The sequence below is a fragment of the Lutra lutra genome, chromosome 6 (genome assembly GCF_902655055.1).
Source record: "Lutra lutra chromosome 6, mLutLut1.2, whole genome shotgun sequence".
NCBI classification, from domain to species: domain Eukaryota; kingdom Metazoa; phylum Chordata; class Mammalia; order Carnivora; family Mustelidae; genus Lutra; species Lutra lutra.
Genome location: NC_062283.1, coordinates 62,779,414 through 62,795,908, shown reverse-complemented (window position 1 = coordinate 62,795,908; position 16,495 = coordinate 62,779,414). Strand labels below are relative to the sequence as shown.

Genomic DNA, 16,495 nt, shown 5'->3' with positions numbered 1-16,495 from the left:
GACCACAACCAGCAGGGGGCAGCATAGACTTTATTTTCAGCCAAGACTGGGCTCCCTCTGGGGCCCAACCCCAGCGCTCCATCCAGGCCCAAGCTCCTCCTCCTGAGCAGGGGGTCTTTAGTCCTGGAGCTGGAGCTGGCATGGAAGGACAAACCGGTAGGCGGGGGTGATGCCCTTTGAGCGCTTGTGGGGCTGCTCAGCTCCGGCTCCGAGGGCGTCTGCTTGGAGGTAGGCAGCCTTTGGGTGCGACAGCAGCAGGCGGAGAAGGAGCCCTTTGCTCTCTCCGGAGTCTGCGGGGTTACCTAGCACCTTCGGCCTTTGTGGGCGGGGGTCGGACGGCAGGAGGCTCCTAGCAGGCCGCAAACTTGCGCTGGCTGCGCTTGTACCTGAGCAGTTCCTGCTCGCTGACCGAAGGCTGCAGCCGGGCGGCGGCCTGCAGCAGGTCCTCCATGGTGAGGAGCAGGGCCGAGCTCCCGGCCTCCAGCCCTGGTGGGGGGAGGTGAGGGGGAAACAGCCTGTGGTCTGGGTCCGAGGAGGACAGAGCCTTGGGGTGGGCCCTTTCTTGCCCAGAGGCCCCAGATGTCAGTAGTCCCTCCTCTGAAATCCAGGAGCAGGCCTGGATCCCATTAGCTTTTTGGTCGACCTCTGGGGCTGGCAAACGGCTCACCTTCTTCCAGGTCCCGGACCCTGCGTTTGAGGGCAGCTGTCATGGCATCAGAGCAGAGGGAGTAGAGGTCTGCCCCCGTCAGCTGGGGAGGGCAGCGATCCAGCACATTCACCAAGCTCACGGAAGGTTCTAGCTTGAATCTGTTGTGCCGGCAGAGGAAAGAAATGGTTGAGTCTGTCAAAAGGCATTCCGGACCAGCTTATTCTGCACATTGCCTTTATTCCCTAACCATCCCAAGGCCCAAGGCCCCTCAGAGTCTCCCGCTAACGGGGCATACTTGCGTGTGATGGCACTTAGAACACGGAGCTGGGAGGCACGGTCCTCGCTCACTCCCACAAACACCAGCTTGTCAAATCTGTAGGGAAACGGTCAGGCATGAGTGTCAGGGAGCCCAGCGCCAGGGTGGAGGGGCACAGGCTGGGGCTCGGGCCAGGCCCATGTGGGCGTGGTTGAGGCCAGCGGTTCAGGTGCGCACCTGCCGGGCCGCAGAAGGGCAGGGTCCAGGAGGTCTGGTCTGTTGGTGGCTCCGATCACAAACACATCCTGAGTGCTGTGAAGCCCATCCAGCTCGGCCAGGAGCTGAGACACCACCCTGTGAGTGAGAACATGGAGCCAGAATGTCCTTGGCCCTTCCCCAGCCTCTGCCCTGCCTGTGGGGCCCCTCCTCGCCAGGCCTTCCCCGAGGGGCCACCGGCACAGCCGGGTCCTGTGTACCCCTCCATGCAGGTCCCCTGTTCTCAGTGTCCCCCACCCGACCCCACGGCCCCCTTTCCTCTGTTATACTGTTTCGGAACTGGAATGGCTGGCAAGCTCTGGGCTCTATAAAGACTGCCGCAACCTGTCTCCCGTCCCTCCCTGCTTTAGACCCCAGACTCCAATCTGGCTGAGACCCCCACCTGTCCATCACACCTCCAGAGTCTCCGCTTCGCCCCCGGCTCGGGGCCAGGGAGTCCAGCTCATCGAAGAAGATAATGCACGGAGCTGCGGCCCTGGCTCTGGAAAACACTGAGGAGAGAAAGGGACCCAAAGGAGGGGGAAGCTCAGGGGGTCTGAAGTCAGGCGACAGAGGAGGGGAGCCAGGAGTGACAATTCGTCACTCTAGGTGCTAGGCCACCCTGGGCAGGTCCTGCAGAAAGGACCATGAGGCGGTGGTGCAAAGACCAGGAGCCGCCGGAGGGTCAGGGGGGGCACAAGGGCCATTAGGGTTTGGGAAGAGCTAGGAGCCTGGCCCCTCCTCGCTCACCTTCTCGCACATTCTCCTCACTCTGACCCACATACATGTTGATGAGCTCAGGCCCCTTCACACTGAGAGAGAGGATGAGACTCATCAGATGTGTAAGCACACGACCTCCCAGCCACCCCCTCTCCGGCTCCCCAGCCTCCGGAAGCTCCCAGTCCACCCACCACCCCTTCCACACCCCCTTGCCACCTGAGGAAGGTAAGGCAGCATTCGGTGGCTACTGCCTTGGCCAGGAGGGTCTTGCCCGTGCCAGGCGGACCATGGAGCAGAAGGCCCGAGCGCCTGAGGCCCATTCTCAGCAGCTCAGGGTGCTCTAGAGGGAGCTGAATGGTCTCCAGAATCTCTCTTTTCACCTCCTGCAGCCCGCCCACATCATGCCAGGACACCGAGGGGATCTAGGAGATGGAAAGTGTGTGGTTGGGGGCAGGGTAGTGGAGAGAACTCCTGTCCTACCTCCGAGGACCTGGAGTCTCTACCTTGGGGGCTCCAATGGCCTGGGAATGAGCTGTCTGCAGCTGCTCCAGTGCCTGCCCGAAATCCTCAGCCAGGAGAGGAAAGCCAGCAGCACACAGCTCCCCCTCGTCCTCCTCAGTCAAGCCACCTGCCGAGCTGCAAAGAGAAACCCAAGAGGACCTCTGGAGGAGCTGACCAGAAGCATCCTCCCCAACACGGTCCTCCTCCCCCTTCCCCAACTCCCACCCTCCTCCTCCATATTTCCTCTTGCCTCCTTTCCCTCCCAGTTTCCTCACCCCGAGTTCTTGATCCTGGCGCAGGCTGCCCGGCTGCTGTGGGTCAAAAGGGCATAGAGATCCCCTACCACGAAGCCCTGGGGAAGCACAGGAGAGGGCACGGGAGCTGGGCACAGCAGGCAGGAACCCTCAGAAGCCAGCCCCCCGGCAGGAACAGAGGCCCAGGGCTGAAGCCCACAGGGGCAGGGCAGTGGGACTTGGGGGCGGGGGTGCGTGCCTCTTCAGGGTACTCACCGCACACCGCCGTGCCAGCTGCGTCAGGTTCACCTCTTGGCCCAGGGGAAGGTGGGCGGTGAGGGCCCGCAGGACACTGAGCCGCTGCCCCTCTGACAACACGGGCACCTCCAGCTCGTGAGGAAACGCCGTCTGCACATCGGCGGGCAGGTCCTGGGCCTGGCTTGTGGTGGCCACGACCAGCAGGGGCGGGCGGCTGCAGACACAGAGCCGGCGCTGAGGGCCAGAGCATGGCTGGTGGCCCCTGAGGGCTGTCATGTCATGAGGCTGGTGCAGTGGGGCAGGGAGGTGGGTGGGTGCTGGGTTGCGAGAGGGAGCTGAGCACCCCAAAGCTTCCTGCAGGGGCTCCATGGGCACACCCTGAGAGGGAGACCTGTGTCCACCCCCTCACACAGGGAGCTCACTGAGGGGAGACGCTGTGCTTTTCCTCTAACGTGGTGCTCCCCCACGAAATACTAGGGACCGCATCATCCCCCTCCCTCTGGATACCCCAAGCCCCTCAGCTCAGGACTGCCAGGAGGACAGCCAAATGGGCTAGAGGTCTGAGAAGCCACTGAGGAAGAGAAGACAACAGGCTGAAGAGAGGTGGGGGGGGGCTGGGCCCCATCCTTTACAGACCCAGCTCTGCACAATACCTGGTGAGGGGATCCTCATCGAGGAGGAGGCGACGCAGCGTGGCCACCACACGGGTGTCCTCCCCTAACCCGTCACGGTCCCGGCCCAGGAGGTCCACGGCTGTCAGCAACAGAACCGAAGGCCGGCAGCGCCGGGCCCGGGAGAAGGCAGCCTGCAGCTTCGTCTCCACAGCCCCACTGCTGTCTGCGCAGAGGCTAGAGCAGGGCACCTGGGAACAAGGTGGCCTGTGAGCAAAGGGCAGGCGTGATGGAGGCAGAAAGGGCAGGGACAGGAGCCACAAGAAGAGGCAGAAGATCTTTTTTTAGAGGGCGGAGACAGGGGAGCAGTAACACTGGCCAAGTGGTACCTCTTCTTTACCCCGACCTCAGTCCCTGGACCGCCCGTCACAATCTTCAAACCCCTTCCTTTTTGAAAGTATCTTTCAGTAGCAGAGAATTATGGGAATATGTCTGACCTGCTCAGGTCCTGGGGCTAGGCTGGTGGCCAGAAGGGGGAGGGGAGAGGGAAACTCCGGGCCAGGAGGTGTACTTGGGGTTCAACTCTCCAGGTACCCTCACCTTCAGCAGGTGGAGCCCGAGGCGGCTACAGGCTGCGGTGACAGCTGTGGTTTTCCCACTGCCCGGGGGGCCCCGGAGAAGGACACTGCTGGTTCCTGTCAACAGAGCACCTCTGCAACCAGAGAACAGACACTTGTCTTTTCTATTCTGCTCAAACTGAAAGCCCTCAGTAACAGAGGGACCCTTGGATTGAGAAAGCAGGCACTCTCCCTCCTTGTAGACCCCTTCCTCCTCCAGGGCTGCTGCCCCGTGGTGAGGCTGTAGTTCCCATGCCACCTGCGGGGCTCTGACAGGGGCAAGGAGCGTACCCAGCCCAGGACCGTTCCCTTTTGTCATCGCTGCCTTCAGTAAAGCCTTGACTACTATGTCTGGTCTGGACTATATTGAGAGGAGGGAGGGCAGGGTCTGTGTCTACACATAGGCCAGTGGTATGAGGAGCTGTGTCCTTTGGTGAAGGCCAGCATGGCTAGTGGGCTCCCCGCGGGGAAGGGCGATCTCCAAGATAGCTGTCCCCGGTGGAGATTCTGCTTCCACAGCCAACCCTGGTGGGTAGAGGTTACCCCCAGGAAAGAACCTAGGAATTTGCCTACAGAAAGGACGTGGGCTAGCGGTCTGGGCATACTGGTCTGAGGGAGGACCACCAACCCTATGCTGGCCAGCGCATTAGGGACTGCTTGTCCAGCCCACTGCCCCTCCAGAGATGTCCCGAGCAGGCTTCTCTCATACCCTGGCGCTGCAGCCTCACTCACCCTGGCTGGAGGCGAGGCTTCAGGGCAGCACAAAGCTCAGTCACCAAGGTCTCCAGGCCTGGAGGCGACAGGCTGTTCCAGGGAGTGGATTCTCCTGAAGTGAGACTGGGAACAGGGCTCAGGGTAGAACCCACCTATGCAAGGTGGGAGGAAGCTTTAGTGTCTGGAATCTGTTTCTGTCCCTTTTCCCAGGCCTAGTCCCATCCCCAGGGCCTCACCAGGTACAAGGAGGTATGAGCTGTGTCCGCCAAGTAGGCCCCGGTCGGCTCATCCGGAGCTTCGCCAACAGTTTTCTTCACTTTAAAAAACATTTCCCGCCACCTGCAGAAAAGAAGCCCAATGAACTGCAGATCCAGAGCCCGCATACGTCCCTCCCAAAAGGACAAGGTGGCTGTCTCCAGCACAGAGGTGGACCGCAGGGACAAACTCAAGGGCAGCACGAACAACTGCCCCCAGACACAGCAGGGGGTTGCGGGGGAGGTAAGGGAGAGCAAGTAGCGGTCCTTCTCCTGCGCATTTTGAGGGCAGGAGTGAGAGCTGTCCCCCATATCCCTCATGACAACCATCAGAGAGCCTTGGGGTGTTTCTCCAGGTAAATGGCCCCCCCTACAGTTCCAGTGGGAGAAGCCACAGCTACACTGAGCAAATGATCATCTGACCATTTTCAAAGGCTTCAGAACACAGTCTTCCCCCCGCCAATTCATACAAAGCCTTCCAAAACCTCAGCAGGAAGGGGGGCCTTGGCTCTTATCCAGTAATCCACAAAATCGAATTGCAGATTCCTTATTAAAGACATCTAATGACTTTCCATTTTGGCTGCACATTAGAATAATCTGTGAAACTTGGGAACATCAACATCTCCTACATGTTGTATGATTCCATTCGACAGACTGGTATTTGCTGGGGCTGTGGGAAGGAGGGAGTAGGTAGGGTCTGCTAATGGGAAGGGGTTTGGGGGGGATGAAAATGTTCTGGAATTAGATACTGGTGTTGGTTGCAAAACCTTACGAATATAGTAAAAGCTACTGAGCGGTACACTTTAAACGTATGAATGAGATCACAATTTTTAAAAAAGTAGTCTCAATGCCCAGTGTGGGGCTTGAACTTATGACCCTGAGCTCAAGAGTTGTATGCTCTACTGACTGAGCCAGCCAGGCAGGTCCCAGCCTCACCTTGACTTTGCGCCAATAGGTCTGGGGCAGGGCTCAGACATCTGTAATTTTGAAAGCTCCCCTCAGCCATAACCAGGGCTGTGCATTCACTGGCTAGTCTCAGAGTGAGTTGGGGCCACTCAGCCTAAGAAGGGTGTAGTGGGGAGCAGATAGTAGTTACTAGCCGAATCTTCCAGAAAAGAAATGATGAACGACTCCCCTCTTTAATCCTAGGGGCAAAGGCAATGACTTGTCCCAGACTCTAACTTGGGCCTCTTTAAGCTCCAGTCCGTACAAATTCTTTTGTTCACATTGTCTCATTCATAAAGCTGCTTACTCTGGCAGCAAAGTGGGGTGTATGGGAATAACTCCAGGTGGAGGGGAGAAGCATACTAGATTGGTACTATGAACTCTGGCAGTTATTAGGGTAGGCAGATATCGTGATAAAAAGTGGAACATAGGGAAGCCTGTGTCTTCCTGTTATTCAGTATTAATGAACAGTGGGTAGTTCTAGAATCTGGCATCTCAATCCTGAGTCACAGTGCACATGGTGAGCAGTGGAATCCAAGGAGGAACAACACTGTGGAAGGCTAGGGGGAAGTCTCCCCTTCCACGGACAGCAGGACCATCTCGGTAAGTACAAGGACCAGACCTCTTGAACATATCTGGGTATTGGGGAACGCTGGGTTGTGTTCTCAAGAGACAGAGGGGAGACAGTGGAACTGGATCCTGCTGGCTTGTTCTGGGGGAGCAGAACTGTGGAAGAGCTTGCAGAGGCCACAGCACCATCACTGGAATTCCGTTCCAGGGATCACAGGACTCCCCAGCAAAGGCTTCCCTTATCAGGTTTGGGGGAGGAGGGCTAAAGCATCCATCTCTGTCTTTGGACCCACCTGCCCACCCCAATCCTGCTTTCCAGGACCTGCTCAGTCGGAAGAACTTTGGGCTCAGCACCCAGAAGAGGGAGGCAGGTCTCTACAGGGCTGGAACAGCAGAGACCCGGGAACAGAACAGGCTTGCTGGTCTGTCTCAGAAGGGCCCAGTGCCTGCTTTCCTTTGAAGTACAAAGGGTGGGCCTCCTGTAGTTTTCCTACAGAAAGCTAGCTCATAGATATTGGCTATATTTAAGATGGGAGACACATACAGGAAGTAACTAATACACATCAGCCTGGCATTTTCTACCAGGCTCCAGTTGTAGATTAGATTTGGGAAAGCTCAAAGAGGTGCCATTAATGGGGCATTAAATGGGGTTACAAAGGGCACTACCAGGCCCTTGTGTGGGTACCACAGCTTTGAATAAACCGAGCTCTGAATGTTGACCAAGAATGAATCAGTCACACTCCACACAAGGCATCACTCCTGGCAGAGGACCCAGGCTGTTAGGCCAGAGACCTTGGGCATGCCAACTTGTACACCTCAGTTCCTTCTGGCTGGCTGGCACCACCTCATTGAAATCCCCTGTGAACGTTTGATTAGCATGTCTATCAGTTGTGTTCTCCTTCTAGTACATGGCTACAGAAAATCAGTCTTAGGGTATCAGGCTACGCATTCTCCTGCTTCACAGAAAGCCAAAGCAGTCTCTGAATTCTTTGCCTTCCATTTTACATGGAACCTCTATGATCAGTATCTACAGTGGGAGAAAGGTTGGACTCCTTGTTTTGGGTGCTTGGGTCACTTATACTTAATTTCTCACTCTTTACTGAGAATAAGGAAAAAGAGGCAGCCTTTCAACGACAGCAGCAATCTGTCCCTCCCTTATTTTAGGAGATGGGATTGAAAAGCTGCATGTGGGGGCGCCTGGGTGGCTCAGTGGGTTAAGGCCTCTGCCTTCGGCTCGGGTCATGGTCCCAGGGTCCTGGGATCGAGCCCCACGTCGGGCTCTCTGCTCACCAGGGAGCCTGCTTCCTCCCCTCCCTCTCTGCCTGCCTCTCTGCCTACTTGTGATCTCTGTCTGTAAAATGAATAAATAAAATCTTAAAAAAAAAAAAAAAGCTGCATGTGCACACACCATTAATTAGGGCAGAAATCAAAGCCCGGGTCTCCTTATGTTGAGTATATGGGAGGTGTGGCCCGAAACCTGGCCCAAACGACCCTGTGGTTGTGAATGAAAAGCAAGGAATCTCATGTTGGTCTAGGCCCTTAAACTTCTTTTTTTTTTTTTTAAAGATTTTATTTATTTATTTGACAGAGAGAGAGAGAGAGAAATCACAAGTAGGCAGAGAGGCAGGCAGAGAGAGGGGGAAGCAGGCTCACCGCCGAGCAGAGAGCCCGATGCGGGGCTCGATCCCAGGACCCCGAGATCATGACCTGAGCCGAAGGCAGAGGCTTAACCCACCGAGCCACCCAGGCGCCCCATAGGCCCTTAAACTTCTTAATGCTTTCCTTTACCTGTGACCACCCAATTATTTGAGGATAAAAACCTCCCAAAGGCAGCAGGCGGTGGTTCTTAATCTTTTTTCAGTTCTGTGTCTATTTGAGAACCTGAAGAAAGCATGTACCTTTTCTCTAGAAAAATGTACATGAAAGGGGCACTTGGGGGTGCTCAGTGAGTTAAGTGTCTGCCTTCAGCTCAGGTCACGATCCCAGGGTCCTGGGGTAGAGCCCCAAATCAGGCTCCTTGCTCAGTGGGGAAGTCTGCTTCTCCCTCTCCCTCGGCCCCTCCTCTGTGCTCGTGCTCTCTCTCTCAAATAAATGAATAAAATCTTTCTAAAAATGTACATGACAACAACGGTTTCTTATATAAAAAATTATTTCACTTGTGGGGAGGTGATTATAGAACTCTTGCACCCAGGTTAGGAATCCCAGCTGTAGGATAAGAGGCAGGTGCATACCTGGGCAGTTTCTCTGGGCTTCCTTCCAGGATCTCTACTTGCCCAACTGTTGGCACACACAGAACATCCCCATCCTGGACTGCCCTGCAACACAGCAGTGGCCCTGGTCAGCTCACAGCGAGAGTCAAGAACATGGGCCGACACATCCGCACATGTCTACTCCCAACCTGCAGACCATAGGGGCCTACCGCCCACCCAGAGATCCCAAGCAGTTGTCTGGACACCAGGTCTGACCTAGAATGAGCTGGGGGGAATGGCAGAGAGGCTAGCTAGAAAGGGGGACTCAGCAGTGAGGGGCAGAGCAGGATCCTGGCTCTTTGCAGGCCCTCTCAAATCAAAGAGGTTTCTCAGTTTAGAATGTCCAGATTCACCTTCTGGTACCAATTTCTCTTCTACTGACCACCTGCCACAGGAAGAGGCATCTAGCCACAGTACTGCCAAAAATGTGGCTTTGTAAAGTCAGAGGCTCTGTGGGACCTGATTCTAAGGCATGGGATAGAAGAGCAAGGGTGAGATGCTATCCTCCTGAACGGGGGTAAGCAGCTAACCTGGGTGTCTGAAAGTGCCGGTAAAGAACACGGTCATAATTTCCGTTGGTGCTGTAGTGTGGAGAAGACACAATTTCGATGTGCAACTCTTTGGCAAACAGAGGCCCAGGCAGCACTGAACAGCTTCCTTTGTCTTCAGGTGTTCTGGAGCCTTCCAAGTACCTCTATCAGAGAAATAACCACCACCTTACAACCTTCTTCCAAGGAGTCAGGCTCTGCCCCACCTTAACTGTAGCAGCCAATATTTCTCTTTGCATCCTCCAGCCACAAGGCCTGTGGGAGGGGAGGCCTAAGGTAGCCAAACTGAATTCCTGTATCTTCCCTAGAAACAGAAACCTCTCCTTCTCATGGGCACAACCAGGAAGAGATTTCTGACTCTAGCTCCAAAAAGTTCCCCAGTACGAATAACCTTTCTGCGATACCTTTAAGTTGACCCTGAGCCAGGAAAATGGTAAAGACATTTAATTTCCACAAGTCCTTTTGAGTGACACCAGGCGGCAACTGGAATCAATATTAATTTGACATTAGTGGGGCCACTGAATTCAGGCTGTAGGAAAAGGATATGATCTCACTGAAGCTGAAAGGATTGGTTCAGCTGAATGAGATGAACCTCAGTGAGCTGTCCTCAGTCTGAGGGCTCCAGTTTCTCCACCATTCAAAGGGAAACCCACACCTGACTCCCATTCATGCATATCTTATATCCTTCTTGACATCTTAGAGCACTAATTGGCTATGCCAGCATTATCTAACAGAAGTTTCTACAGTGACAGATATGTTACCTACATGTACTATTGAGTATTTGACACGTAACTGAAGCAACTGAAGAACCGAGTTTTAAATTTTATTTAGTTTTAATTAATTTAAAAAGCCACACTGTGGCTAGCGGCTTCCATATTGGACAGTATAGGTTTAAACCATACATCTAGGTGCCTAATTAAACAGTAAACTATATTTGTCCCCCCAATACAATGATCTTCTTGAAGTAATCTCCTTAAAGGGAGAAAGAAAATTCTCTTGGGTATATTTACTAAAATATGAAAACCAAATACCAGGCACTAAAGAGAACATCGAGCCCTCCCCTTCGTGGAATTTACAATATATAACTGAGTATTAGACAGAGTACATAATCATAAAGGGAAAGAAAATAAATGCCCTAAGAAAGGTACAAAACGCTATAGGAGAAAGAAGTCATGTTAAATATACGGTAAGATCATGTAAGGCTTTGAGAAGAAGGTGGTGTCTTTCGATGGGCTTTGAAGGAAAGGATGGTAGGACCTTAACAGATGAGGCCAGCAGAAAAGGAAGGAATTTGAAGACAAGGATAAGCATGAGCAAAAGAAATGAGTTATCATCCTCTATATTACTCAGTACAATCCTGGATACACTGTAACCAATTCAACAAACAACTGATTAGGCAGATTAATATACTGTATATACCTGGTAACTTGAGGATGACTCTTTCCTTTCACCTGAATAGATGAAAGCCCTTCCCATGTGCCACTACACCATGGAGGATTATATTTTGATTACAGAGATAAATAAGACTAAGAGACATTAAGATCTAAGAAGTAAGTGATCTAAACTCTACAGCTCTCTTCTTCCAATATAGTTTAGATAAGGAAGAGGGAATAAGGAGTGGAAGCATTCTTGACCTCAGTCCTGTATCCTACCTGAATTCTGAGCTCTCCCACTTCCAGGAGATCACAGCCGAGATTAAAAGCCAGAGTGGCAGGCACGAGGGCCAGTCCGTCCGCGAGGGGCTCTCCCGGCTGTCCAGAGCCGGGTCCCAGCCTTTCAGAGAGGTCCCAGCGAGGCTCTAGGACCTGAACCCTGGCCAAATGTGGCTGGGAAGTGTTCGAAGATTCTCCCGCCCGGGTCACCCATACCCATTCGCCCTGGAAGAGGCCCAGGCTACGGAGACAGCTCCGGCTTACTCCGAGCGAATCTCCAGTCCCTCCCAGAACTCCCCGGAGTCGCCGGACTGTGCGGTTAACCGCGAAGGAGGACACCACGGGTGGGGGTGGGGGCCGGCTGCTGTCCCCAGCCTCCTGACCCAGTTTGGCTCGCCCACGGAGCTCAGTCACAGCTAGCCGCGTCCCTGGGCCCAGCAGCCCTTGCAACGCCGGCCGCGTCTCCAGCACCCGCGGTCCGGGCACTGGCAGGGCCTCTCCACGCCGCACCAGCAGCGGCCCGACTCTCGGTCCCAGCCCGGGCCCCGGCGAGGTGCCAAGCAGCGCCCAGCCTAGCGCCGGAGGCCGCCGCACAGGCCGCGCCCGCACCCACGCTCCGGAGCCCAGAGCCAGGAGCCGCAGCAGCGCGCGGCTAACCAGTAGCTGCGGGGGCCCTGGACCCTGCTCCTCGGTCTCCGCGCCCGGTCCCTCCAGGGCCGCCACTAACAGCGCTGGCCCTGCGGGGCTCTCCTCTGCGGGCCGCAGGGCTAGCACCAGGCCCAGCCCCGCCTCAGGCCACGGGCCCCCGGGGGGCAGCAACACCGCCAACGGGGGTGCCTCGGTCGGGAAGGGTTCCAGGACTCGCAAGACTGCCAGCGCCATGGTGACAGAAGACCAACGAGGAAGGGGAAGGAGAAGGAGAGCCGCTTCCGGAGCTAGACCGCCGCCCGCCGTTTCCGCTTCCGTCGAGGGCGGTGCGAGGCCAGTGGGCGGGGCGGCGGGTTCCTGGCTGGGGTCCTCCTGGAGGGTGAGCGGCCGCTGGGATTGAAGGGTGGCTTTCTCGGTGGCGGTAACGTGTTCACTGCCGCGGAGTAGTCAACATTTTGAGACGGTGTTTGCAGGGATCTGCCTTCCGCGCCTGCTAAGGGAGTAACGTCCTCCCCACTGCCCTGCCTTGCACTTAACAGTTAATTGAATGATCAACGAACCGTTGGCGTGCCCAGGACCAGCTTGGCCCAGGGCTGGGAGCTACGGGTGGAGTGTTTAGGAAGGAGTCCAGTCCTCCGTGGAACTCCTATAGTTCCCACGGTGGAACTGTAGGCACTGAGGCTTGGTGGTTGTGGGGAGGATTGCAGGAGGGAGTGGTAGGATAAAACTGCCTCAGCCGTGCTTATGGCTATGTAGTGGCTGCAGGCTGGATTACTACCTGTGATTCATGGAGCCCTGGAGTATTTGGTACTGCCTCACCTGTTACAGCACATGCTACACAAAACCCACGTCCCAGTGTTTCTTGTCCTGTTTCTTGTCCTGTTCGTTCTACTCCCACCAAGCTTGAAGACAAAGCAGCTTCGCTTTTTCATCCTCCAAAACAGTGGCTCTCCCCGCCCCACCAATAGTTGCAGACTGGAGACTCACGTCCTGTTTCTACCCTGCGGGGTGAGGGGCGATGTGGTGGTGGGGGCAGAAGAGCAGGCAGAAGAAAGGGGTCCAAGGCTTCAGTCATGAGAGGGAACAACAGCTTGCTTCCCAGTTTTGCTGTTACTTAGATTCCATCCTTGTCTCCAGTTCCACTGCTCTGGACAAGGCACTTGGACACCGACAGGCCACACCTCCAGTAATTAACAAAAAAAATTTTTTTCTCTTGGAATCAGTCCATTGGTTGGTGGTAATCTACCCTTCCTGGACCTTGCATTCTCCAACCACTGCCTAACTTTCCCCTTTCCTTCACAGCTGAACAACTTGAGGCAGTCTTCTACTTTGTACATCATGAATTCCTGAAAATCTGAGAGTTGAATGTTAGATTTACATGTTAGAAAGTATTTCTATCCCTAGTGAGACGAGAAGGTATTTTTATGTATTTTTTTTTAAAGGTTGTGTTTATTTGACGGAGGGAGTGAGAGAGCAAGTGAGCACAAGCAGGGGTGTGGCAGAGGTAGAGGGAGAAGTAGGCTTTTGGCTGAGCAAGGGAGGACAATATGAGGCTCAATCCCAGGACCCTGGGATCATGACCTGAGCCTAAGGCAGACCTTTAACTGGCTGAGCCACCCAGGGATCCCTATTTTTTATTTGTTATTTTTTTAAAAAAGATTTTATTTATTTATTTGACAGAGATCACAAGTAGGCAGAGAGGCAGGCAGAGAGAGAAAGGAGGAAGCAGGCTCCCCGCTGAGCAGAGAGCCCAATGCAGGGCTCAATTCCAGGACCCCGGGATCATGACCTGAGCTGAAGGCAGAGGCTTTAACCCACTGAGCCACCCAGGCACTCCTATTTTTTATTTGTTAAGTGGGCTTCACACTAGGGCTTGAACTCATGACCCAGAGATCAAGACCTGAGTTGAGGGACGCCTGGGTGGCTCAGTTGGTTAAGCAGCTGCCTTCGGCTCAGGTCGTGATCCCAGCCACCTGGGATCAAGTCCCACATCGGGCTCCTTGCTCAGCAGGGAGCCTGCTTCTCCCTCTGCCTCTGCCTGCCACTCTATCTGCCTCTGCTCACTCTCTCTGTCAAATAAATAAATAAAATCTTAAAAAAAAAAAAGAGACCTGAGTTGAGATTAAGAATCGGATGCCGACCATGCCCTCCAAGAAAATGTATTTTAAAAGTCTGATTATAGTTCCTGGAGGTGTTTCTAGTCTTAAACTTGAAATTGCCTAATTCCACTTTTGTTTTATTTTGTTTTGTTTGAGAGAGAGCAGGCATGCTTGAGGTGGGGACAGAAGCAGAGGGAGACAATCTTAAGCAGACTCCATATGAGCTTGGATCCCAGTGTGTGGCTCCATTTTACAGCCCTCAAATTATGACCTGAACTGAGCCAAACTCAAGAGCTGGACATTTAACCAACTGAGCAATCTAGGCAGCCCTCCACTTTTTTTCTTTTTTTTAAAGTAATCTCTGTGCTCAACATGGGCCTGGAACTCACAACCCAAGATCAAGAGTCACATGTTCCACTGACTGAGTCAGCCACGCTCCTCCTCTAGTTCCACATCTTTAAAAGAGCATGTAAGAATGTACTAGAGACCTGAATTCATATGGGTGAAAGTTCCCATTTGGTAGTTCTGAACTGTATAATGTGGCTCTGTCCCTTGCTTCCCACAGGGACCAAGGACTGGGAGGATGGTGGAGTGAGTCCAAAAAGGATATGCCTGCTTTACATAGGCAAGCTCTGGGCCTCAGGACTACAGTGCTCCTTGAGGGCTTAGGAATGGGTAAATAAATCTGGTCTCCTGTCTGGTTCAGCAGTCATATAGACAGAAATATCCATCCACAAATATCCTTTCTTTCTTCTTCTTCTTTTTTTTTTTTAAAGATTTTGTTTATTTGAGAGAGAGAGAGTGAGAGAGAGCATGAGAGGGGAGAAGTTCAGAGGGAGAAGCAGACTTCCTGCAGAGCTGCCCCAAGGCAGGACCCAACTCCAGGACTCTGGGATCATGACCTGAGCTGAAGGTACTGGCTTAACCAACTGAGCCACCCAGGCACCCCCACAAATATCCTTTCTTCCCAGGCTTTTCCCCCAGCAAATAATGGTTGGCATGCAGTCTGCTTTGTTACTTTGAAATTGTCATTAATCAGTAGGAGCCAAATACTATTTCCATAAGATAGGAACCTATATTTGTTGCCTTTACTTCCTTACCTCTCACTCACTCTTCAACTCATTATAACCTTCCTTCCACTTCTATAAAACTTTCCCTCAAAGATCATCTACAACTACAGAATCAAGGTAGTGTTGTTTGATCATTATCTTACTCAGTCATTCCTTGGAATGTGTCACTATTGACCAATCCTCTTTTTTACTTCCTTTGCCATTGCAACACCGGTTTTCCACCTACACCTCTGATGGCTCCAGAAGTCATCTTCAACTCCTCCCTTTCCCTTACCATCTTCTAAAGATTTTTTTTTTTAATTTATTTGAGAGAGAGACAGTGAGAGAGAGCATGAGCGAGGAGAAGGTCAGAGAGAGAAGCAGACTCCCCATGGAGCTGGGAGCCCGATGCGGGACTCGATCCCGGGACTCCCAGGATCATGACCTGAGCCGAAGGCAGTCGTCCAACCAACTGAGCCACCCAGGCATCCCTCCCTTACCATCTTCTGCACAGTCCAGTGAATCACCAGATCCTGTTGATTCTACATATTTCCCAATTCTGTCTTGTCTTCTCCCTGCCATGGCCTTTGTCTTAAAACACTGCTGTATGGGTCAAGGGTCACAGGCTTTTTCTTGAGCCTTCTCCAGTATCTTCATATAGTCAATAGTCTAATGGAGTCGACTTTTTGCATGAGCAGGGGGAGAGGCAAAGGGAGAGGGAGAAGCAGACTCTGTGCTGAGCCGGGAGCCTGATGTGGGACTTGATCCCAGGACCTGGACAGCATGGCCTGGAGAGCTGAAGGCAGATGCTTAACCATCTGAGCCACCAAAGTGCCCCTTTATTTTATTTATTTTATTTTCTAAAGGATTTTATTTATTTATTTGACACAGAGAGACACAGCGAGAGAGGGGACGGCGAGCAGGGGGAGTCGGACAGGGAGAAGCAGGCTTCCCGCCCAGCAGGGAGCCCAATGCGGGCTCAATCCCAGGACCCCAGGATCATGACCTGAGCGGAAGTCAGATGCTCAATGACCGAGCTACCCAGGTGCCCTGATTTATTTATTTTAGAGAGACAGAATGAGAGAGCAAAAGCGAGAGTGAGAGAGAGAAAGAAAGAACAGGGGAAGAGGGAGAGAGTCTTAAGCAGAGGCCATGCTGAGCATGGACCCTGGCCCGGGACTCCCATCTCCTGACCCTGAGATCATGACCTGAGCTGAAACCAAGTGTCAGACGCTCAGCTGAGCCACCCAAATGCTGCCCCACGCCCCCAGCGTTAGATTTTTTTTTTTTTTTTAAGATTTTATTTGTCAGAGCACAAGCAGGGGGAACAGCAGGCAGAGGGAGAGGCAGGCTCCCCACTGAGCACGGAGCCCAGCTAGGACCCTGGGATCATGACCTGAACCAAAGGCAGACTGAGCCACCAAGGCACCCCTTGACTTTTTTTTTTTTTTTAAGATTTTAATTATTTATTTGAGAGCACTTGTTGCCCTTGAGCACCAGTTAGGGGAGGGGCAGAGGCAGAGGGAGAAGCAGGCTCCCCGCTGAGCAGGGAGCCTGCCAGAGGCTGGGCTCCATCCCAGGACACTGGGATCTTTACCTGAATGGAAGGCAGAAGCTTAATTGACTGAACTACCCAGGTGCCCCTGGAGTTGACTTTCTGAAACCTA

At 53.5% G+C, this 16,495-nt stretch overlaps 1 protein-coding gene across 1 annotated transcript; it reads right to left on the bottom strand.

The window, feature by feature from the left end:
- Positions 1-12: 12 nt before the first annotated feature.
- Positions 13-11,977, bottom strand: PEX6 (peroxisomal biogenesis factor 6). The gene is made up of 17 exons (XM_047732833.1): positions 11,033-11,977; positions 9,363-9,526; positions 8,815-8,898; positions 5,051-5,153; positions 4,833-4,966; positions 4,084-4,195; positions 3,526-3,734; positions 2,891-3,086; positions 2,657-2,733; positions 2,384-2,516; positions 2,097-2,302; positions 1,911-1,972; positions 1,564-1,672; positions 1,143-1,259; positions 945-1,022; positions 668-807; positions 13-486 (listed from the first exon to the last, which is right to left on the bottom strand). The coding sequence occupies exons 1-17, from the start codon at positions 11,912-11,914 to the stop codon at positions 350-352; spliced, it is 2,943 nt and encodes a 980-aa protein (XP_047588789.1). The 5' UTR covers positions 11,915-11,977; the 3' UTR covers positions 13-349.
- Positions 11,978-16,495: the final 4,518 nt, after the last annotated feature.